Source organism: Odocoileus virginianus, chromosome 24 (assembly GCF_023699985.2).
Source record: "Odocoileus virginianus isolate 20LAN1187 ecotype Illinois chromosome 24, Ovbor_1.2, whole genome shotgun sequence".
NCBI lineage: Eukaryota > Metazoa > Chordata > Mammalia > Artiodactyla > Cervidae > Odocoileus > Odocoileus virginianus.
The window spans coordinates 43,611,875-43,635,545 of record NC_069697.1 but is presented as its reverse complement, the minus strand read 5'-3'; the positions used below and the strand labels follow the sequence as shown (position 1 = coordinate 43,635,545).

The following is a 23,671-nucleotide window of genomic DNA, read 5'->3' as shown; positions in this document are numbered from 1 at the left end:
TAGTTTTTATATTTTAAAAGGGTTTTTAAAGAAGAAAATAAGAAAAAAGGAAGCTGGGAGGCGAGAGGGAAGGTGGGGGGAAAGAGGAACTATGTGATGGAGATGCTATTGAAAAGCCGATGCCTGACAGACTGAAAACCACAATCACAGAAAATTAACCAGTCTGATCACATGGACCACAGACTTGTCTAACTCAGTGAAGCTATGAGTCATGCCGTGTAGGGCCACCCAAGACAGACAGGTCATGGTGGAGAGTTCTGACAAGACGTGATCCGCTGGAGAAGGGAACAACAAACCACTTCAGTACGCTTGCCTGGAGAACCCCATGAACAGTATAAAAAGGCAAAAAGATAGGACACTGAAAGATGAACTCTCTGGGTCGGTGGGTGCCCAATATGCTACTGGAGAACAAGTGGAGAAATAACTCCAGAAAGAATGAAGGGATGGAGCCAAAGCAAAAACAACACCCAGTTGTGGATGTGACTGGTGATGGAGAAAGTCTGATGCAATATTGTAAAGAACCATATTGCATAGGAACCTGGAATGTTAGGTCCATGAGTGAAAGCAAATTGGAAGTGGTCAAACGAGATGGCAAGAGTGAACGTTGACATTTTAGGAATCAGTGAACTAAAATGAACAGGAATGGGTGAATTTAACTCAGATGACCATTATATGTACTAATGTGGGCAAGAATCCCTTAGAAGAAATGGAATAGCTCTCATAGTCAACCAAAGAGTCCGAAATGTAGTACTGGGATACAATCTCAAAAAGGACAGAATGATCTCTGTTTGTTTCGAAGGCAAGCCATTCACTATCACAGTAATCCAAGTCTATGCCCCAACCGGGAATAGTTCTATGAAGATCTCCTAGAACTAACACCCAAAAAAGATGTCCTTTTCATTATAGGAGACTGGAATGCAAAAGTAAGAAGTCAAGACATACCTGGAGTAACAGGCAAATTTGACCTTGGAGTACAAAATGAAGCAGGTCAAAGGCTGTTAGAGTTTTGCCAAGATAACACTCTGGTCATAGCAAACACTGTCTTCAAACAACACAAAAGATTCTACACATGGAGATCATCAGATGGTCAATACTGAAATCAGATTGATTATATTCTTTGCAGCCAAAGGTGGAAAAGCTGTATACAGTCAGCAAAAACAAGACCGGGAGCTGACTGTGGCTCAGATCATGAATTCCTTATTGCTAAATTCAGACTTAAATTGAAGAAAGTAGGGAAAACCACTAGGCCATTCAGGTATGACCTAAATCTTGCTATTATACAGTGGAAGTGAGAACTAGATTCAAGGGATTGGTTCTAATAGACAGAGTGCCCAATGAACTATGGACAGAGTTTCATGACATTGTTTAGGAGGCAGTAATCAAGACCATCCCCAAGAAAAAGAAATGCCAAAAGGTAAAATGGTTGTCTGAGGGGGCCTCACAAACAGCTAGGAAAACAAGAGAAGCTAAAGGCAAAGGAGAAAATGAAAGATATACCCATTTGAATGCAGAGTTCCAAAGAATAGCAAGGAGAGGTAAGAAAGCCTTCCTCAGTGATCAGTGCAAAGAAATAGAGGAAAACAATAGAATGGGAAAGACTAGAGATCTCTTCAAGAAAATTAGAGATACCAAGGGAACATTTCATGCAAAGATGGGCATAATAAAGGACAGAGGCAGAAGATATTAAGAAGAGGTGGCAAGAATACACAAAAGAGCTATGCAAAAAAAGATCTTCATGATCCAGATAATCACAATGGTGTGATCACTCACCTAGAGATAGACATCCTGAAATGTGAAGTCAAGTGAGCCTTAGGAAGCATCACTACGAACAAAACTAGTGGAAGCAATGGAATTCCAGTTGAGCTGTTTCAAATTCTAAAACATGATGCTGTGAAAGTGCTGCACTCAATAGGCCAGCAAATTTGGAAAACTCAGCAGTGGCCACAGGACTGGAAAAGGTCAGTTTTCATTCCAGTCCCAAAGAAAGGCAATGCCAAAGAATGGTCAAACTACTGCACAATTAGCAAAGTAGTGCTCAAAATTCTACAAGCCAGACTTCGACAGTACTTGAAGCATGAACTTCCAAATATTCAAGCTGGATTTAGAAAAGGCAGAAGAACAAGAGATTGAATTGCCAACATCTGTTGGATCATTAAAAATGCAAGAGAGTTCCAGAAAAACATCTGCTTTTTTGACTATGCTGAAGCTTTTGACTGTATGGGTCACAACAAACTGTGGAAAATTCTTAAAGAGATGGCAATACCAGACCACCTGACCTGCCTCCTGAGAAATCTGTATGCAGGTCAAGAAGCAACAGTTAGAACCGGACATGGAACAACACATTGGTTCCAAATTGGGAAAGGAGTACGTCAAGGCTATATATTGTCACCCTGCTTATTTAACTTATATGCTGAGTACATCATGAGAAATGCTGGACTGGAGGAAGCACAAGCTGGAATCAAGGTTGCCAGGAGAAATATCAATAACATCAGATATGCAAATGACACCACCCTTATGGCAGAAAGTGAAGAAGAACTAAAGAGCCTCTTGATGAAAGTGAAAGAGGAGAGTGAAAAAGTTGGCTTAAAACTCAAGATTCAAAAAACTAACATCATGGCATCTGGTCCCATCACTTCATGGCAAATAGATGGGGAAACAATGGAAACAGTGACAGACTTTATTTTTGGGGGCTCCAAAATCACTGCAGATGGTGACTGCAGTCATGAAATTAAAAGATGCTTGCTTCTTGGAAAAAAAGTTATGACCAACCTAGACTGCATATTAAAAAGCAGAGACATTACTTTGTCAACAAACATCCATCTAGTCAAAGCTATGTTTTTTTTCCAGTGATCATGTATTGATGTGAAAGTTGGACTGTAAAGAAAGCTGAGCACCAAAGAATTGATGCTTTTGAACTGTGTTGTTGGAGAAGACTCTTGAGAATCCCTTGGACTGCAAGGACACCCACCCAGTCCATCTTAAAGGAAATCAGCCCTGAATATTCATTGGAAGAACTGATGCTGAAGCTGAAACTCCAATACTTTGGCCAGCTGATGGGAAGAACTGACTCATTGGAAAAGACCCTGATGCTGGGAAAGATTGAAGGCGGGAGGAGAAGGGGACGACAGAGGATGAGATGGTTGGATGGCATCACCGACTCAATGGACATGAGTTTGAGTAAACCCCGGGAGTTGATGATGGACAGGGAAGCCTGGTGTGCTGCAGTCCATGGGGTCACAAAGAGTCGAACACAACTGAGTGACTGAACTGAACTGAACTGAGGTATTTGCTTTCTCGCCTTTGTTCTAGATCTTTTTGTTTCCACCTGGTATTATTCAGTTTGTACCTCAGTTCCTTGGATTTGGGGCAAATGGAAAATTAGGTCTAGAACTGTGCTGTCTAGTATGACAGTTGCCACCCACGTGTGTCTACTGAGCACTTGAAATGTGGCTCTGTTAAACTGAGATGTGCTGTAAGGGTAGAATACATGTCACATTTCAAGGATTTGTGATAAAGAATGTGAAATATTTCATTAATGATTTTTATGTTGATTTCCACATTGAAATAATAATATTCTGGATATACTGGATTAGATACAGTGCATCATTAAAAATAATATCACCTATTTCTTTTTGTGGCTACCAAAAACTTTTACATTCCATATGTGCTTCGCATTATATTTCCACTGGACAGTGCTGGTCTAGAAACTTGATTAAAGTAAGGTTAAGTATTTTTGAGGAGAATACTTTATAGCTAATCTTAAGTACATCATATTGCATCACAGCATGAGACACAAGACAGTTGTCCCATTATTGTTGACACTAAATTTGATAACTTGATTAAGGGGTGACTGACAAGTGTCTCCACTGTAAAGGTCCATTTTCCCCTCCACAATTTGTAATTTCTTAGTCATTGTGCACCAGTTTCCTAGTGGATTTGCACATAGTCGTTTTAGTATGGTTGGGTGGTCTTTGCTTGAGTTAGTTATTACACTAAAGATTGCAACATCATGTCTTGTATCTTTGAAATTTCTTCTTACATTTATTTTTTATTACTTTTTCAAAACAAACAACTATTTTTACTGAAGTATGGTTGTCTTAGTTTCCGGTGTACAGCAGAGTGATCCATATATATACATAATTTTTCAAAGTCTTTTCCACCGTAGGTTATTACAAGATATTGATATTCTTCCCTGTGCCATACAGTAGATCCTTCTTGTTTATTTTATTTATTTTATATATAATAGTGTGTATCTGTTAATTCCAAACTCCTAGTTTGTCCCTCCCTCTCCCCTTTCCCCTTTGGAAACCATAAGTTTGTTTTCTATGTCTGTAAGTATATTTCTATTTTGTAAAAAGTTCCTTTGTATCATTTTTAAAAGGTTCTATATATAAGTGATAGCATACGGTATTTGTTTTTCTCTATCTGACTTACTTCACTTAGAATGATAATGTCTATGTTCATCATGTTGCTGCAAATGTCATCATTTCATTCATTTTCATGGTGGAGTCGTATTGCATCCATATGGAGAAGATGTCCATATATATGGATATATATCTGTATATATATACACACCACATCTTCTCTGTCCATTCATCTGTTGATGGACATGTAGGTTGCTCCCATGTCTCGGCTACTGTAAACTGTGCTCCTCTGAACTTTGGGGTGCATGTATCTTTTTGAATTATAGTTCTGTCTGGTTTTATACCCAGAAGTGGGGCTGCTGGATCATATGGTAACTGTAGTTTTAGTTCTTTAAAGACTCTCCATACTGTTCCTTTTTTAATGTCAGTTAAATTTCTTTTTTTTTTTTTTTTAATTTTTATTAGTTGGAGGCTAGTTACTTTACATCATTGCAGTGGTTTTTGTCATACATTGACATGAATTAGCCATGGATTTACATGTATTCCCCATCCCGATCCCCCCTGCCACCTCCCTCTCGACCCAATCCCTTTGGCTCTTCCCAGTGCACCAGGTCCGAGCACTTGTCTCATGCATCCAACCTGGGCTGGTGATCTGTTTCACCCTAGATAATATACATGTTTCGATGCTGTTCTCTTGAAACATCCCACCCTCGCCTTCTCCCACAGAGTCCAAAAGTCTGTTCTATACATCTGAGTCTCTTTTTCTGTTTTGCATATAGGGTTATCATTACCATCTTTCTAAATTCCACATATATGTGTTAGTATACTGTAATGGTCTTTATCTTTCTGGCTTACTTCACTCTGTATAATGGGCTCCAGTTTCATCCATCTCATTAGAACTGATTCAAATGAATTCTTTTTAATGGTCGAGTAATATTCCATGGTGTATATGTACCACAGCTTCCTTATCCATTCGTCTGCTGATGGGCATCTAGGTTGCTTCCATGTGCTGTGATGAACATTGGGGTGCACGTGTCTCTTTCAGATCTGGTTTCCTCGGTGTGTATGCCCAGAAGTGGGATTGCTGGGTCATATGGCAGTTATATTTCCAGTTTTTTTAAAGAAATCTCCACACTGTTTTCCATAGTGGCTGTACTAATTTGCATTCCCACCAACAGTGTAAGAGGGTTCCCTTTTCTCCACACCCTCTCCAGCATTTATTGCTTGTAGACTTTTGGATAGCAGCCATCCTGACTGGCGTATAATGGTACCTCATTGTGGTTTTGATTTGCATTTCTCTGATAATGAGTGATGTTGAGCATCTTTTCATGTGTTTTTTAGCCATCTGTATGTCTTCCTTGGAGAAATGTCTGTTTAGTTCTTTGGCCCATTTTTTGATTGGGTCATTTATTTTTCTGGAGTTGAGCTGCAGGAGTTGCTTGTATATTTTTGAGATTAATCCTTTGTCTGTTGCTTCATTTGCTATTATTTTCTCCCAATCTGAGGGCTGTCTTTTCACCTTGCTTATAGTTTCCTTTGTTGTGCAAAAGCTTTTAAGTTTCATTAGGTCCCATTTGTTTATTTTTGCTTTTGTTTCTAAAATTCTGGGATGTGGGTCATAGAGGATCCTGCTGTGATTTATGTCGGAGAGTGTTTTGCCTATGTTCTCCTCTAGGAGTTTGATAGTTTCTGGTCTTACATTTAGATCTTTAATCCATTTTGAGTTTATTTTTGTGTATGGTGTTAGAAAGTGTTCTAGTTTCATTCTTTTACAGGTGGTTGGCCAGTTTTCCCAGCACCACTTGTTAAAGAGGTTGTCTTTTTTCCATTGTATATCCTTGCCTCCTTTGCTGAAGATAAGGTGACCATAGGTTTGTGGATTTACCTCTGGGCTTTCTATTCTGTTCCATTGATCTATATTTCTGTCTTTGTGCCAGTACCATACTGTCTTGATGACTGTGGCTTTGTAGTATAGTCTGAAGTCAGGCAGGTTGATTCCTCCAGTTCCATTCTTCTTTCTAAAGATTACTTTGGCTATTCGAAGGTTTTTTGTATTTCCATACAAATTGTGAAATTATTTGTTCTAGTTCTGTGAAAAATACCGTTGGTAGCTTGATAGGGATTGCATTGAATCTGTAGATTGCTTTGGGTAGTATAGCCATTTTGACAATATTGATTCTTCCAATCCATGAACATGGTATATTTCTCCATCTGTTTGTGTCCTCTTTGATTCAGTTAAATTTCTTAACTGACATTCTTTATTCCCTTAAAAGAATTATTTTATAGTGAGTATCACAATGGACACAGCAGTTTTCATTTACTCATTTTGTTGCAGTCAAGTGCAGGCATGATTCTTTTTGCTGTTCAGATCTCTCAAAGTTGGCTCGTGGAATGCCCTTCAAGCTGGCTCCTGAATCCTTTCATCACAACCACATTAGGTTTTGAGTGCTTCCTTGCTTTCTGGTACAGGAAACACTAGGACCACCTTGTACTTCCCTGTCCCAGAGGTGGAATCAGTCACTTCTCAACAAGCTTCCACTTTTCATAAGAAATGGTATTCCAAAATCAAGAGGAAGGTGGTAGATGTGATCAGAGTCACTGGGGTGACATTACTTTCAGACCCTTTCAGAAGACAGAGCTGGGAAATACATGTGAAGAATCGCAAGTCACATTGATATTTCCAGCTCAGGTATAATGCTGTAGTTTTCTTAACTTTTTTAATTCTATGTTTCTACTTGTTTTCACGTATACGAAAAACCATCATTTGATAACACACGAAGATATTTACTTGTTCGCTTTATCATACAATGCATATTGTATCAGTTAAAAGCAATATTAAAACTAACATTAACTTCAGTGTGTGGTAAAGTTTAATGTTACTTTGCAGGTCTTTTGTCCTCAGAATATAACCTACTAAGGGGATATAGTCATGATAACTTAAAGTATTTATTCCAAGTATTCAAAAGTATATATTCTTGAAATAACTTTTTCCCTGAGAGGTTATGTTCTACAATTGATAGTTTCCTTTGTTTCTGTGTTCAGTTTTAGGTTTTGATTTTGTCTATTTTTGAATATGTGAAACATTTACATGGTTCAGAAGTCAAAACCATTATAAAAAGTTAGAGATCTTGTTCCCATCTTTTTCTACTTGACTCTGTTTCCACTCTCTATGGGAAACTATTTTCATTAAATTCTGGTTTATGTTTCCTGTGTTTGTTTGCTTGTTTTTACAAAAACAAGCCTATGCAAATGCAGAAAACTATTTGCCTTGTTTTATGTCTTGTTTCTTCTTACTGAACATAATATCCTGGGAAATCTCCCTATTAGTTCAAAAAGGTATTCCTCATTCTTTCTTTTGCGATATTACTAAAGAATACTCCATTGTGCGGATGTACCATAGTTTATTCAATAGGTCTCTTACTAATGAACATTTCTGCTGTTTCCTGTCCTTTGCTGCTACAGAAGTTATACTGTGTATAACCTTACACCTGTATTGTCTTATATTTGTAGAATATAAGACAATGTAGCTTCATGGTATATTCAGGGGCCATTATTGTAGAAACATCCCAAGTGATTCTGATACACAGACAGGTTTAAGTATTGTTACTTACTGTATACTGTAACAATGCCATCCAGGAGTCTAGAATTGTTAACATTTTAGAAATGAGGAATCAACAGGTAAAGAAGTCTTGACTTAAAAAAATGCACAACATGAGAGCTGCAAGTTTAGTTTTATTTGGGGCAAAATGAGGACTGCAGCCCAGGAAACAGCACCTCAAATAGCTCTGAGAAACTGCTCCAAAGAGGCAGGGGAGAAGGTCAGTATACGTGTGATTACGGTGAAGGCGGAGTACATGCAAACGAGCACGTATTTTTCTAGAAGTTCTCTGTTAGTCTCGTGAAGCTTTCTGCTAGTCACGATGAATAGTCGTCACCATGAAGGATTTTAGTACTTTCCTAGATATGAGGAGATACAAGAATTGGGCTCATAAAATCAGCTCCTGAAAACATCTAACCAGCTGAAGACCTGGCTGCCAGTTTTCCCCTGAGCACAGAGTGCCTCATTTCTGCTCTACAATCAGAACTCCTTTCAGGCTGAGGCTGGTATATGCTTAGTCATGTCCAACTCTTTGTGAGTCCATGGACTATAGCCCACCAGGCTCCTTGTCCATGGAATTCTCCAGAAAAGAATACTGGAACGGGTTGACATTTCCTCCTCCAGGGGATCTTCCCAACCCAGGGATCGAACCCACATCTCCTGCACTGGCAAGAGGATTCTTTACTGCCTGAGCCATCGGGAAGCCCACTTAAGACCTGTCTTGCTAGTTTTTCCCTGAGCACAGAGTGCCTCATTTTTGGCTCTAACTCCTTTCATGGGGAGTTGAAAATCAGCAGCTGCAGATTGTAGCCTGTAGAGGTAGATGGCAAGTGCCAATTTGTAGTTAACAGAAGTAAAGTTCTCATCATCCTGAATCCTAACCTACACTGCCTGCTGCTGCTGCTAAGTCGTTTCAGTCGTGTCTGACTCTGGGTGACCCCATAGACAGCCCACCAGGCTCTCCCGTCCCTGGGATTCTCCAGGCAAGAATACTGGGGTGGGTCTCCATTTCCTTCTCCAGTGCATGAAAGTGAAAAGGGAAAGTGAAGTCGCTCAGTCGTGTCCGACTCTTAGCAACCCCATGGACTGCAGCCTACCGGGCTCCTTTGTCCGTGGGATTTTCTAGGCAAGAGGACTGGAGTGGGGTGCCATTGCCTTGTCCCTACACTGCCTAGTAGAATGCAATTGAGTTATAGAAACAGAAGCTTAGTATCTGGAGTCTTGTGCCCAAATCATCATGTTGGTAAAAAGGTTATCTTATGAATACACACATATGTAACCCACATTTGGGCACAATCCTTTCAGTTTGGATACCTGAATCAGGGGAGCCAAGGGGCATCCAATCCTGGCATCTAATAGGCAGTTGTTTGCACAGGTTTGAAGATTAGACTATGGGTCATTAGCATGTAGGTGACAGAGTAGGTGAAAGATGACTGAGGGAAGGATTACAGAGTGAGAAGGTGCTTGGGATGGAACCCTGGGGAACACCATTACTTCAGAGGCCAGTAGAGGAACCCAAGGAAGCTATAAATGGCCAGAGAGATAGTAGGAAAACCTGAGATGAGTTACAAACGCCTAGGAAGCAGAGTGTTACAAGAAGGAAACAGTTAAAAAGAAAAGTTATCTATGTTAAATACTGTTGAGAGGTGAGGCAAGACAAAGGCAGAACTGTATCCACTGGATTTAGTAACAAAGAGATGAGTGGTAAAATATTTGTCAGGACAGATTCCATGTTGTGTGTAGCTATCCTGAGTGTTAAGGAAGGCATTCAACCTCATACAGACATCCTTGGAAACAATGATGCAAAAGAGTGTGTTTCTAAAAGCAACAAAAGTTGACATTTGTACCCAAAGGAAAAGAAAATCAATTCTATCATTTTCTCCCATAAGATTTTTTTAAAGAACAAAATAACTTTTTTGGAGTATAAAGTATATTTGATTTACAAAGCTGTGTTAGTTTCATGTGTATGGTCCTATAAATTAAAAAGTTTGGGGGGGCTGTTATTTATCTATATTAGAATCTATACAATAAGATGCTTTTGGATTTAGCAAATAGTGTATGCTTATTTTAGGTTTATTATTGAGTAATTTCATAATAGTATCAAAATAGTAATGTAGTCATATATTTTATGCTGTTCTTCAGAAAGTACCATGACTTTTAAACATATGGAAACCATGGCTCCAGAATAACTTTTAAATCACTTCTTTCTCTTCTACTTGCCTTCCCCCATTTTTGTTTATACTCTGGGCTATAAGTAGACTGCTTTTGCCCCACTGTGGGGCTTCCCCGGTGGCTCAGCGGTAAAGAATCCGCCTGCAATGCAGGTTCGATTCCAGGGTCAGGAAGATCCTCTGGAAGCGGGCATGGCAGTCCACTCCAGTGTTCTTGCCTGGAGTAGTCCACAGGGTCGCACAGAGTACACCACTGAAGCGACTTAGCACGCACTAGCAGATGGCAGCTCAGCCTAAAGTTTGGGAGGCCAGGGTATACTCACAGAGGAAATGAGCATTGTGAAAGTTATTGAATCCACTGCTTTCCAAATCTGGCTGACCATCAAAAACGAACAACTTGAGACGCGCGTTAAAAAGAATCCTGGGTCCCAGCCCTAGATCCCGATACAGTGGGTATGGAATGAGGCCTAGAGATCTGTACCTTGTATAAAGTGCCTTTGATCTTACAAATTCAACTTCTGAATAAAAAAACAAGAGGCCCAAAGCAGTCACACCCAAGCGGATCTCCTGGCTGGAGATTCGCGTCTCTGAGGTTTGGGTGCTGGCGGAAGGGCATTGAGATTTTAGTTTTGGAATCGTTGGGAGGGCTTGCTTTTCCTAGCTCTTTAGGTTCAGTAGATTGACCTTCCCTCAAGTTTCTCTCTAGACAGGAGACGCGGTGGGTTAGCGGCTCAGCAGGTGCTATTTATGCCGCGGCCCAGCCAGCTAGTTTCCTCCCAGCCCCTGGCGGAGCCTGGACTTTGACTGTGCAGCGAGGCAGGAGAGCGCCCCGCCCCTCGCCTCCCCGCCCCGCCCCTCGCCTCCCCGCCCCGCCCCTCGCCTCCCCGCCCCGCCCCTCGCCTCCCCGCCCCGCCCCTCGCCTCCCCGCCCCGCCCCTCTCCCCGCCCCTCCGAATCTCGGCGTTCCAGCCTATCCCGGCCTTCCGCTGGGAACTTGAGGCGGAGCTTTGCGCAAGCTAGCTTCCGGGGGAGGAGGTACATCTGTGCAAGCGGATGGCCTTTATCTTTTAAAACAAGTTTCAGGCGTACAGTATTATAGCTCCATGTCTGTGTATACTAAAGCATGATCATCACCACAAGTTTAGTTGCCATCCATCTGCATACGGTTAACTCAAGTCACACATTTCGCCCACCCCCTGGAAGCCGAAGGTCCTACAGTCGCGGAGCTGATTGGCTGATCATGGGCGTCTACGCAGCCCGGGGTTTTCCGGAATTGGGGTTGAGCTCGGGAGCATGGACTATGGCCTGCTCGATTCAGCCCTTGCTGGAGCTGCAGGGACCTCTGCTCCCACCCAAGGACCTGGGGGAGGAGGAAGACGAATATTTAAGGGAGGATGCGGAGGGGGACGAGGACACGGTGTTTCTCGACGCAGAGGAGCTTTGCAGTGGGGGCGTAAATGCTGGTAGCCTGCCTGGGCTGCTCCGTGGTGAGGAAATAACTCGCCCCTCGGGGGTGGGATCGGCGGATTAATGAACTGTTTCTATTATGGCCTCCTCCAAAGTACGGCGCTCCTCGCTGCTAACAGACTTCTTTTGGAATCGCCTAAGTGCTTCGTCCTGTTGAGAATAAAATAACAATAATAGAGACTTGAGCGTACTATATGTTAAGCTTGGGCTTCATGTGTATCTCATTAATGTTCACAGCTTTTTGAGGTAGTTTTATAAACAGGGAAACAGTGGGTGTCCAGCTAGTATTAACACCCAGAATCAAGGCTTTTAACTATTTCCCTGTCTTTCCTGGAGTTGAATATGTGGTTGTTGTTCATCTACTTTAAACACACAAACACACATACACATGATACACCACAAGGCACTGTTGACTCATTAACCTGTTAATCTTGTGATCTGTATTTATCTTGTCTAGTTTCCTGTTCTAAGAATTACACCTATTGTGTGTTTCTGGTGACTGATGTTTAAGAATGTTTTAATGTTCAGACCAGATGCTGTCCAGTAGAATTTTCTGTGATGATGGCATTGCTGTATATTTGCACTGTCCTATACAATAGCTGCCAGCCACATGTGGTTATTGAAAACTAAAAATGCAGCTAGTCCACCAGAGGAGATGAATCTGAAGTTTTAATTTTAATTAAATTTAAATAGTCACAGGTGAGTAGGCAGCACAAGTTTAGACAGAAAATGTTTAAGTATCTGTGAAGGTTTGGTTATTCATCCTGCATGTGTTAGGGACTGGCTGCTGTGTTCCAAGCAAGATATGTCTGTTGCTGGGATACCCTGGAGAGATTAGGTGATGAGGTTGCTGCCTTAATGGAGCTTCTGCTCTAAGTGCATTAAACAGATATCCTACAAATAATCACAGCTGTGTGTGCTATGTGTGCTAAGTTGCTTCAGTCATGTCCGACTCTTTGCGACCCTGTGGATTATAGCCCATCAGACTCCTCTGTCCATGGGATTCTCCAGGCAGGAATACTGGAGTAGGCTGCCACGCCGTCCTCCAGGAGATCTTCCCCATGATCCAGGGATCGAACCAGTGTCTCTTGTGTCTCTTGCACTGGCAGGCAGGTTCTTTACCACTAGCGCCACCTGGGAAGTAACTATAATATCAGTGCTTAATAGAAATAGTATGAAGTGCCATGAGAAGTTATATTGATGAGAGTCAGGGAAGGTTTTTTGAGAAGTGACAGTTAATCTGAGTTCTGTAGTAAATGGGGTAAACAGTAAGAAGAAAATACTTAAGACAGGTGCATCAGCTTTTGCAAAGACTGTGTGGTAGGAGGGACCCTGACTTTTTTTTAAATTGAAGGATAATTGCTGTACAGAATTTTGTGGTTTTCTGTCATACATCAACAAGAATCAGCCATAGGTACACCCTTATCCCCTCCCTCCCAAACCTCCCTCTCATCTCTGTCTGAATCTCACCCTTCTAGATTGTCACAGAGCCCCTGTTTGAGCCACACAGCAAATTCCCACTGGCTGTCTATTTTACATATGGTATCATAAGTTTCCATGTTACTCTCCATACATCTCACCCTCTTCCTCCTCCCCTCCCCACACGTCCATAGGTCTGTTCTCTATGTCTGGTTCTCCATTGCTGCCCTGAAAATATGTTCATGAGTACCATCTTTTTAGATTCCACATATATGCATCAGTATATGATATTTCTTTTTCTCTTTCTGGCTTACTTCACTCTGTAAACTAGGCTCTGACTTCGTCCATCTCGTTAGAACTGACTCAAACGCGTTCCTTTTTATGGCTGAGTAGTATTCCATTGGGTATATGTACCACAGCTTCGTTATCCATTCATCTGTCCATGGACATCTAGGTTGCTTCCGTGTCCTAGCTATTGTAAATAGTGCTGCAGTGAACACTGGGGTACACGTGTCTTTTGACCCTGACATTTTTTTTAGATACTCCTTGGAGGTCAGTATTGGCTGAGATCAGAGTAGCAGAGAGGGAACCACTTTTAGGAGAGGAACAACAGACTTGCCAGGTACCAGGCCTCCCTCCTGGAGTACAAAGACAAATAGAACATTACCTTATTCTAGAAAGCTTACAATGTAGTAGCTGCTTCTGCTAAGTCGCTTCAGTTGTGTCCGACTCTGTGTGACCCCACAGATGGCAGCCCACCAGCCTCCTCCATCCCTGGGATTCTCCAGGCAAGAATACTGGAGTGGGTTGCCATGTCCTCCTCTGACAATGTAGTAGAGGGAGACAGATAAACAGGTAAGCTGAATCTAGACACTGCGATAGACATCTGTACAGGGTACTGTCCCAGGATTAAAGAGAGTAGTGGAGTTAACAAAACATTGGGAAAGATTTTAAATTATCCTAAATTAACCTTTCTTTCTTTTTTTTTTTTTTTTAAGTTTCTGTGTTTGATGAGAACACTCAGCAGAAATGTGACGTGTTTGGGCGTTTTCCATTAACTGATGCTTGGTGGCGAGTGAAGGTACAGGTAAAGCCTGTGGGATCAGGGAGCTATCAGGTTCAAGGATTTCCATCTTACTTTTTACAGTCAGATATGTCACCACCAAATCAAATCCACATCTGTTCCCTCTTTCTTAAAGAGTGTAATATCTCCAGTGAGCAAAGAATTAACTTTTTTACATGGTTAAAAAACAAATCAAGGTATAAAGACCTCAATTTTGAAACTCTTATGGAAAACTTAAGAACTTGGCAAGAGGAAATTGAAGGGAATAGTAAAAAACAGTCTACGCAGAAAACACAAGAGCCACCACCAGATCATGAGATGCCACTTCCTCTGGAATTCACATGTAAGTGATTTTTAGTGGAGTTTTAGTGTAATTGAGATACTGGATGACTAGTGTGTTTAAAATATCACCACTACAGTACAGTACAGTATAGTATTCTTTTTTAAAATAGGTTTGATGAAAATGTGTTTGTATTGCTTTTGGAGTATGTCATTAACATTGCGGGTTTCTCATCTATAATGTGTAGATATGGGGTGAGATGGGAGAAGGAAATGGCAACCCACTCCAGTATTCTTGCCTGGAGAATTCATGGACCAGAGGAGCCTGGTGGGCTATAGTCCATGGGGTCACAAAAAGTTGGACACAACTGAGTGACTAATGTGGGATGAGATGGTCTTTAAATATCTTTCAATTCCTTTCCTGCTCTAAAAGTGTGATTCTAGGTCTCTCCCTAACTTTTGTGTCCATAGGATTACCTTGAGTTGTTAAGAAAAAGTTCAGTTGTCAATTATTCTGTTTAAGAAGGCAGAGAAGAAAGGCAGGAAAAGAACAATCCATTTTGGAAAGATTTCAGTTCAAAATGATTTAAAATAACTTTTAAATATGGTTTGTTATCTGGACATTCACATATATGGAATGTTTTATTTCTTAATTCCATCAAATGAATTTGGCAGTAAGTACATCATTGAATGACTTCCATGTTGAAAGAATCATGACTATAAAAAGATTATAAAGTTTAATATGTAAGTGGTTTTTACTGCTTTGCTTTGAATTTATCTATATATTATTTAGTCAGACATTTTATTCTGTTGCAAGTAGGAGGAAGCAAAAGGCTAAGAGGTAGTTATCTAAGCATTTGAAGAACATAAATTTTGGTGTTAAACACAGTGAAAGCCATCTTGGTACAAAAACAATTGTTATAATACAATCAGTTTTCTCCTGCTTAAAGTAAATATGTTATTCTCTCTTTGATTGGAATTTCTTTAACTAGTTGTGCTAAATGAGAAAGTCCATCAAATCAGTTGTTTTATGAGCTCATTTGTTAACCTGAATTTGTTCTTTTCTGATATCCTATAGTTCCATTTAAAACGGTGATGAAAGCTTTGCAGTTCCCAAAAATAATGGAATTCCTTCCAGTCCTTCTGCCTCGACACTTCAAACAGCTCATAACTTCAAATTCTATAGAGGTGTTGGAAGAGATAGAAGAGATTTTAGGTACACAGCCATGGAAACTTGGATTTCGTAAAGTAAGTAAGTCATTTGCTTAGCTTTTTGTAATCTTATACAAGGCAGGATATCTCAAACTTGGCAATTTTGCATCTTTTTCTAAGGAAAGAAATTTGTACAACCTCAATGTTGATTTATTGTCCTTTCAGTGTTACAACTAAATATAAACTTCTTATACTTGTCCTCTTATACAATAAATTTACAAAGGAAAACAAAATAACAAAGTAAATGATACTCATATCATCAGTACTTTAGTTACATAATTTAATTTCATGACTTTTTTTGTAACTAAATTGCTATTGCACCTTGAATATAGATCTCACTGAAGATGCAAGTTCTTAAGAGTTTGGCAAGCAATTCTGCTATGTAGCACAATTTCTCACTTATTTGAACTTTCAAAAGCCTTCATTATTCATACGGTACATCATGATGTCATTTGATTTTTTTCTTTGGCATAATAATGTCATTTACAATTTCTTTGGCACTTCTGTTTTTGTTATTAGATGCCAGGAGTAGTAAAGTGAAGCTCCAGAGGTGTTGAAAATCAAATATGGCACTTAAATCAGTACTTGGTTATGAGTGGTTTTCCAAATGAAAATACAGTTTAAAGATTCTGATATAATTTGTGGGTTCCCCAAGAATGTTTGCAGATTCCATCCCTCTTGAGAAATACTCACTTGAGAAATGCTGGAATAATGAATTTTTTCCCTCTGTAAAATGATTATGATTTCAATATGCTCGGGGAAAAAAAAAAGATTCTGGAGCACAGTAGGGCAGAGAGGCAGAGCAGTGAACCTTCTGGGACTCAAGTGGGAAAAGGAGGCTTGGAGTCCCCTGTTCAGCATGCAAACCACCACCCAGAGTAAAGATTTTTATTGAGGTTTTATGTTCATTTGCTAGGACTGCTGTAACAAATAGCATAGACTGGGTGGTGTAAACCACAGAACTTTTATTTTCTCAGTTCTGGAGTCTGTAAATCCAAATCCAATCAAGATGTTAGCAGGGTTGGTTTCTTCTGAGGCCTCTCTGCTTAGCTTATGGGTAGCTATCTTCCTGTGTCTTCACACTGTCTTCCCTCTGTGCTTGTCTGGGTCTAAAGTCTTCTTATAAAGACACAGTCATCTTGGATTAGGGCCTGTCCCACGTCTCATTTTAACTTAATTATCTCTTTAAAGACCCTGTCTCCAAATAGGGTCACATCCAGGGTTCTGGGTGTTAGAATTTCAACATATGAATTTTGTGGGGTACACATTTCAGCTCGTAAGTTGTGTGGAGGGCTCCAGGGGTGATGTCTCCATGAAAAAAAAATGGAGCTAGTAGATGACCTTCTGAGTGGGTCACGAGGAAGGAAGTTCTGTACCTTTTCAGTAGTTTGGGCAGAATTGTTGATAGGCACATGGAGAACTAAACAAGTCAAGAAAACGAGGCAGTCATTAACTCCACAGTACACACAAGAGTTCAATACAAAATTTATGTAATCACAGCATAGTATGTCACTCAATCGTGGCTCCCTTTATACTGATTTAACCAAAATCAGTTTTCAAAATGGTACTGTAACTTTTTCAAAGATGGGAGGAGAAGTGTGTGTTTAGGTGATAGTATAAAAGAGAGTAAGTTCCATGAAGAAAGACTTTCCCAAGTAAGGAGTTAACACTAATTGTCTAATTTTTTTAAAAAATTAAAGAATAGTATAAACAATACTTAGAAATGTGGAGATAAATTCTGGAAGAAATAGCTAAAAGTGTTGGAGGTGTTGCCTTTAGAAGTCATGGAAAGGGTAAGTCAGGGATTCATATATTTTGTGATAAGCCTCTTAGTGTTACTTGACTTTTAAAACTGTCTATGTATTGCTTTGAGAAAATATAATTTTAATTAGAGCATTATATAGATCTCTGATCACAGTAAAATTAATTAAAAAAATAGTGATGTGTTAGGTACATAGTTTTTTTCCTCCAAATTTCATTGAAACACATGTCTTCTGGAACTTAAAAATTATTAATAAATGCCATAGTTGTCACTGTAATTCTCATAATAGGTATCAGTCTTTATTACTCTTATAAAACAACGTGAACTTTATTTTCTTAAAGATAACCTACAGAGAACTGAAGCTCTTGCAATGTGAAGCTAGTTGGACGTCATTTTGTCAATGCAAGTCTCTTTTCCAGTTGATGACAGATTTGGAGAAGAATGCATTAGTAATATATTCTCAACTGAAGCAGATATGTAGAGAGCAGGGGCACACGTGTGTTGAAGAAGCTGACTTAACTTTTCAACTGTCGGACTTCATGTCTTTTCACGATGCTTGGCAGTCTCTGAAGTTCTTGAAGGATATTGGCGTGGTGACATATGAGAAGGGCTGTGTCTTTCTTTATGACCTTTACCAGGCTGAGCGAGGCATTGCCTCTTCAATCTGTGACTTGATGACCAGGCCCGCATGGCAACTACAGGTCGATGTCAAAAAGGTGCTTGCATCTATTTGTACCCCAAGACCTGAGAATTCAGGAAGTGGTGATACACTGAATAAAAGTAATCCTGATGAAACAAGATCAGAGGATCTGGTGGATACTTTGGACACGCAGGACAGCACTGACCATATTTGGGATGATGGTGAAAATGAAGTGAATGCAGAAATGAGTGAGGGTCAACTGGATCAGGACCAGGTGACTGCTTTGGACATGATTTGCTCCAATGCCGTGACAGTCATAAGTGGGAAAGGTGGTTGTGGGAAGACCACAATTGTTAGCCAGCTTTTTAAGCATATGGAGTTGTTGGAAGAAAGAGAAGTGAAAAAAGCTTGTGAAGATTTTGAACAAGACTGGAATGTACCACAAGAATGGATCACCTTCACCGAGCAAAGTCAGCAGCAACTGGACAAGGCTATTGAAGTTTTACTTACGGCACCTACAGGGAAAGCAGCTGGCTTACTGAGACAGAAAACTGGTTTTAACGCTTATACACTGTGTCAGGTAAAACCTTTTACGTTTTTTCTCTACATAAAACATTTAAAGACGGACTTGATTGTATTTTTCATTTCTTCCTGACAACAATTAGTGGGCATTTATTGAATGTTTTCTAGACCCTTGCCTTGTGGTAGCTAATCATTAGATCAGAGATTCCCCAACATCCAGGCCATGGACCGGTACCTCCTATCTGATCAGCCGCAGCATCCGATTAGAAATAAAGTACGTGGTAAATGTAATGCCCTTGAGTCTTGAATCATCTTGAAACCATCACACCCTCCTCCTGCCCCCTTCTGTCTGTGAAAAAATTGTCATCTGTCCATGAAAAAACTGTCTTCCACGAAAACAGTCCTTGGTGCCAAAAAGGGTGGAGACCGCTGATTTAACTCAGTGCGACCATTCTATAACAGCCATTCTATAAACTGTTACTGTTTACAGTGAGATAGGTGCTCATGCTATCACTGCGCTGCTTCCTTCTTTAAGAAAGTCTTACTATGAAAAAAAAAAGTCATCTAAAGTGTATGCTTAATGCTGTAGTTAGTTTTGATTCTGGCATATGGCCCTGTTTCTCATTGGAACTGGTTACAAACATGTCAGAGTCCACATTTTGTGGAATGAAAGCTCTGTGAAAGTGAAAACTTGGGTCATCTGGTTGAGTGCTTTATCTCCTCTGCCTACAACAGTGCCTGGCAAATAGTGGTTGCATACTAAGCATTTCAAATGAATTAAGATGCTTGAAAAAAATAGCTGTGGCTGTAGTTGAGAGTTATGAAGTTTAAAACATATAAAGAGTTGGAGAGTTTCCTTTAGCCCTGACCTGCCATTTTATAGATCAAGGAACTTAGTCCTTGGAAGATTTCTGAAGGAAAAAATAATTGCAGTCTAATGGAGGATGAAGCTCAGGTAAGAAGGATGTTTTATTTAAGGGAAAGGCCTTCCCAGAGGCACTGAGGTGAATCATCAAGTAGGTGTATAGATTTTGAGGGGACTTTGTTGAATGGAATGAAGTGTGTGTATTGTAAAATAATGGAAATTGCACTTGGTTTAGACTGGAGATTTGAGCTTTAAAGTTTTCCTGTTTCATAAAGTCCTTGACAAAGGAGTGAAGTGGGAAAATGATGTTATCTGCATTTTACACAAGAGCCAGTAGAAATTTGAGGGTGTTAAACAGGTGGGCCCAAACTTAACCAAGGGCAGAGCTCGCCCTGGGATTCACATCTGTAACCTCCCAGCTTGCTACTCTTTCCACCGTGCCATGATTCCCTTATTTACTACAGACTTTGTCCACCCAACAAACAAGCCTGGACTTGATTACTGGAGAGTCGTTTAGGTTTCCACGCAAAAGAGTGAAATAAAGACACAGTTCTGAGGAAGGCTACCTCGAATCATGGGATTTCCTGGTGGCTCAGATAGTAAAGAATCCACCTGCAATGCAGGAGGCCCGTTTTGATCCCTGGGTCAAGAAGATCCCTTCGTAGACCCACATGCCATCTCAGAAATTTCTTTTGTGTTACGTTTATCACATGAGTGAGCATAGTGCTAGAGAAGTTCAATGTAGCTCATTGGTGGGAGAATCTTCTGATACAGTTTATGGTTTTGTCCATTACTCCTTCACGTCTGGTTAGTCTGAAGGACTGAATTAGAAGAGGAGAGGCTGGAGAAGGATCATTACTGAATTTCATCTTATGTTCCAACTCTGATCAATTAGTAGTATCTTAATATTGGGTTGGAATGCTGGGAGGACATTTCTGAAGCTATGTTTAGGCTCAAGCAAGCCCTGAGATGGTTGTTATATCATTTATTTATCGTTCTTGGGCTAGGGATACCAACAGATAATGCAAAAAATTTTTTAGTGACAATGAGCATACACACACACACACACACACATTGCACATATATATATAAACAACATAGAAACATTTTTTGAATGATATACACCAAAATATTTAATATTCTCTGTAAATTTTTTTTTAATAGTAAATACTACCTCTGTAATAGGGTTTTTTCTTAGTTGTCTTGTTGGTTGTAGTGGTGATAGTTTTTCAGTGTTAGGAAAGTTCTTGAAGAAAAAATAATATTTTTATAGTTAGTTCAGGCAGGCAGCCCTTTATTTCCAGAATGGAGTGTTCTAGTTGGGAGAAGAGTGAGGCTTAAGTGTTTGGGCTATCTCAGAAGGCCAAGAGAAGGTTTAATTGCAGTTGGAAAGAACAGGGAGCTTACTCTGGTCAAGAGTGGTAAGAAAACAGTTGGGATTCTGGTGGTGGAAGAGTGCTGTTTGTTGAATTAAACACGCTAATTACTCACTGGGAAGCAATTTTTTGAACTATTTCCTCTATCTTTCCATTCTATAACTTTTGTGTTCTTTATTTCTTTCATCTTTCCCCCCGTGTTATTGTACCTGTATCCTCCCCATCCCTTTCCCATTTAAGAGTTTTATTTTTAAAAAACACGTTGTTAAAAATTTTTGATGTTTTTTTTTTTTGGTGAATTTTTTAACCTGAATTTAGAAATGTCATACTTTGCTTGTAGGTCAATTATAGTTTCTATTTATGGAAGAAAAAAATACAGACCAAGGACAGGCCATGGAAATTTTCGTCCGTTAGAGTTCTGGTTGTGGATGAAGGGAGTTTGGTATCTGTATCAATCTTCAAGTCAGTTTTAAATTTATTGTGTGAGCACTCCAAACTTTCTAAACTTATTATCCTTGGTAAGTTAATAATATTGTTGGAATCCTAGTTGTTTGGCTCAAATCATTGTGGTTAGCAGGTTGTTTTGGGGTTTTCCAGGTGTTTCATTGGTAAAGAATCCACCTGCCAATACAGGAGACTCACCAGAGACATGGGTTCAGTCGCTAGGTTGGGAAGATCCCCTGGAGAAGGAAATGGCAACCCACTCCAGTATTCTTGCTGGAAAATCCCATAGACAGAGGAGTCTGGCAGGCTACAGTCCATAGGATCGCAAAGAGTCAGACACGACCAAGCACACACACACATACACAGTATTGTTTCTACCATTTCAGTGTTTTAATATCCATATCCTACAGGCGAGAAGGCGTTTCTCAGAGCCCACACTAAAGGCTCACTGAGTTCGGTTTGACCACCTCTATCAGCTCAGTGGCTTTTTGTTTTGGTTAATTATTAGCAAGCTAGGTTGTGAATGAAATAGAATTGTGAGCGGTTACAGTAATTACCTAAATGATGACTATTAAAATAGTAAAATTGTCACAGACTCAGAGTAAATCAGGATGTAGAGCATTTGGAAATAATAAAAAGTCTGAATGATAAACCACTTAAAAGTAATTTTATGATTTTAAGCTGATAGCGCAAAAGAGACCTCTCTAGTGTAAGTCCTTCCAATTTTGGTGAGATTTAGTTAGATTCTATTGGATAGTACCGGCGTATAGACTATATATGATTTAGTGGAGGAGAAAATAAAATTGCAGTGAGAGAATCAATATATTAGGTATTTGAGGATATTGTATAAGCAGTTGATTCTATTAATAGTTAAAGCATTCTCTCAGTTTCCCAGAAAATAGTTTCTCTTTTCTCTAGGGTTTGCCTGTTTGTTTAAAGTAAAAAGATGTGTAATAGAGCAGAACATTATCATTACCTTACTGAAATTTATCTGTTGTCGAATGCAGTGGATTTATTTCACACTTTTATGTTAATTTTATTTATTTGAGGCCATAGGTTTTTCCATGTTTATTAAGACATCGAGCAGGATTGAATAAATGACTAAATTATAGATACCTAAGATCTGTTTTTTTCTTTACATGTTGGTGAAAATATATGCCCCAACACATATCCGTAAACATACCAAAAAAGTTCAATTCACATTTTACTTTACCATGTTATCACTGTTTTACACTTTATATTCTTTAATTGGAATGGCTTATGTTGTTGAATATTTTTGAAGACTTAATGTTCTTAAGTAATTTTAAACAAAGTTTTTTTTTCTTTTCTTCTCAGAGTAAGTCTGTATAATTATAGCATTTATCAGTAGGGAGAAATGAAAGTAATTTCTAAATTTCAAAATCCTAGTTACTTAAAACCTACTGTATCTACTTTTTCCCCTTTTCAGGTGATGTTAGACAGTTACCCAGCATTGAACCTGGTAACTTGCTGAAAGATCTTTTTGAAACTCTTAAATCAAGAAATTGTGCTATTGAACTAAAGACAAATCATAGAGCAGAATCTGAACTAATTGTGGACAATGCTACAAGGTATATTATGACTAAAATTCTGTGTTTTCTTTCTGTTGTATTGAAAATAAAGGAAAAATACAAGCTTTTGAATTAAGGTGATTCAGTGCAATGTGTTTACTATACTCTTTTAGCAAAACTTTTCTATCCTTCAGTATATGTATATCTTTTGTACCACAGTTAGAAAAGCAAAAGTAATATTTTTCATTATTGGCCTAACATAAATTGTTGTTGAAATTTAAGAATAAATATGTTTTCTTAATTTTAATGGTATATTTGTGAAATAAAATTGCATTGAGCTTAGACACCAGAATAAACCCAAGGGGAACAGAGAATTGGAAATGAGTTCATTAGAGTTCAAGGGCAAACCGGGGAATACATTTCCTGTAATTTTTATAAGGGGAAAACCCAAAGCATAGAAAGATGTTTTACTCCTCGATGAATCCTGGTGGTACCTGTGGCATATTACTTTAAGAGTAGGAAAGAATCCTTCTGTTCCCATAATCTTTGCATAAGCCTTTAGCGTAATCCTCTGTAATAGATGTGATGAGGCTACAGAATATTAAGAAACTGTTTTATTCTGTGGACCACAATTTATCTTTGTTTCCGACTCTTACAAGGTGCTATTTTTTCCTTTGTTGGTTTTTTTTTTCAGGTTTCATTTTCCTTTTATTGGCTGTAGTGCATCCTTTATTTCTGTATCTGCATGGAATTATTTTTGGTTCTACTTTATCACTAGCCATTGCTTAGGGAATTCTTGGGATCATGGGGCAATCAACTGAGTGGCAGAGGATTATAGTTGATTGGTGTAAAAATACAGCCTGGGTCCTGAACTATTGCTGTGATCATGAATTTAGCATGAAACTTCATTGTCTTAGGTCTTCTTTGCACATTTTTTGTACCTCTGTCCTGCCATTGGACC

General features: G+C 39.4%; 1 protein-coding gene across 2 annotated transcripts in view; it reads left to right on the top strand.

The window, feature by feature from the left end:
- Positions 1-11,209: 11,209 nt before the first annotated feature.
- Positions 11,210-23,671, top strand: part of HELB (DNA helicase B) — a 45,203-nt gene continuing 32,741 nt past the window's right edge. Inside the window, exons 1-6 of one of the 2 annotated variants that reach the window (XR_011483303.1) lie at positions 11,210-11,619; positions 14,017-14,424; positions 15,439-15,608; positions 17,676-18,554; positions 21,078-21,255; positions 22,629-22,770. Coding sequence is in view for 1 of the 2 variants with exons in the window: in XM_020883306.2 (XP_020738965.2) it covers positions 11,256-11,619; positions 14,017-14,424; positions 15,439-15,608; positions 17,676-18,554; positions 21,078-21,255; positions 22,629-22,770 (2,141 nt within the window). In the remaining variant the exon portion in view is untranslated. The remainder of the gene's footprint in view (positions 11,620-14,016; positions 14,425-15,438; positions 15,609-17,675; positions 18,555-21,077; positions 21,256-22,628; positions 22,771-23,671) is intronic. The other variant, XM_020883306.2, reaches the window with a different exon arrangement.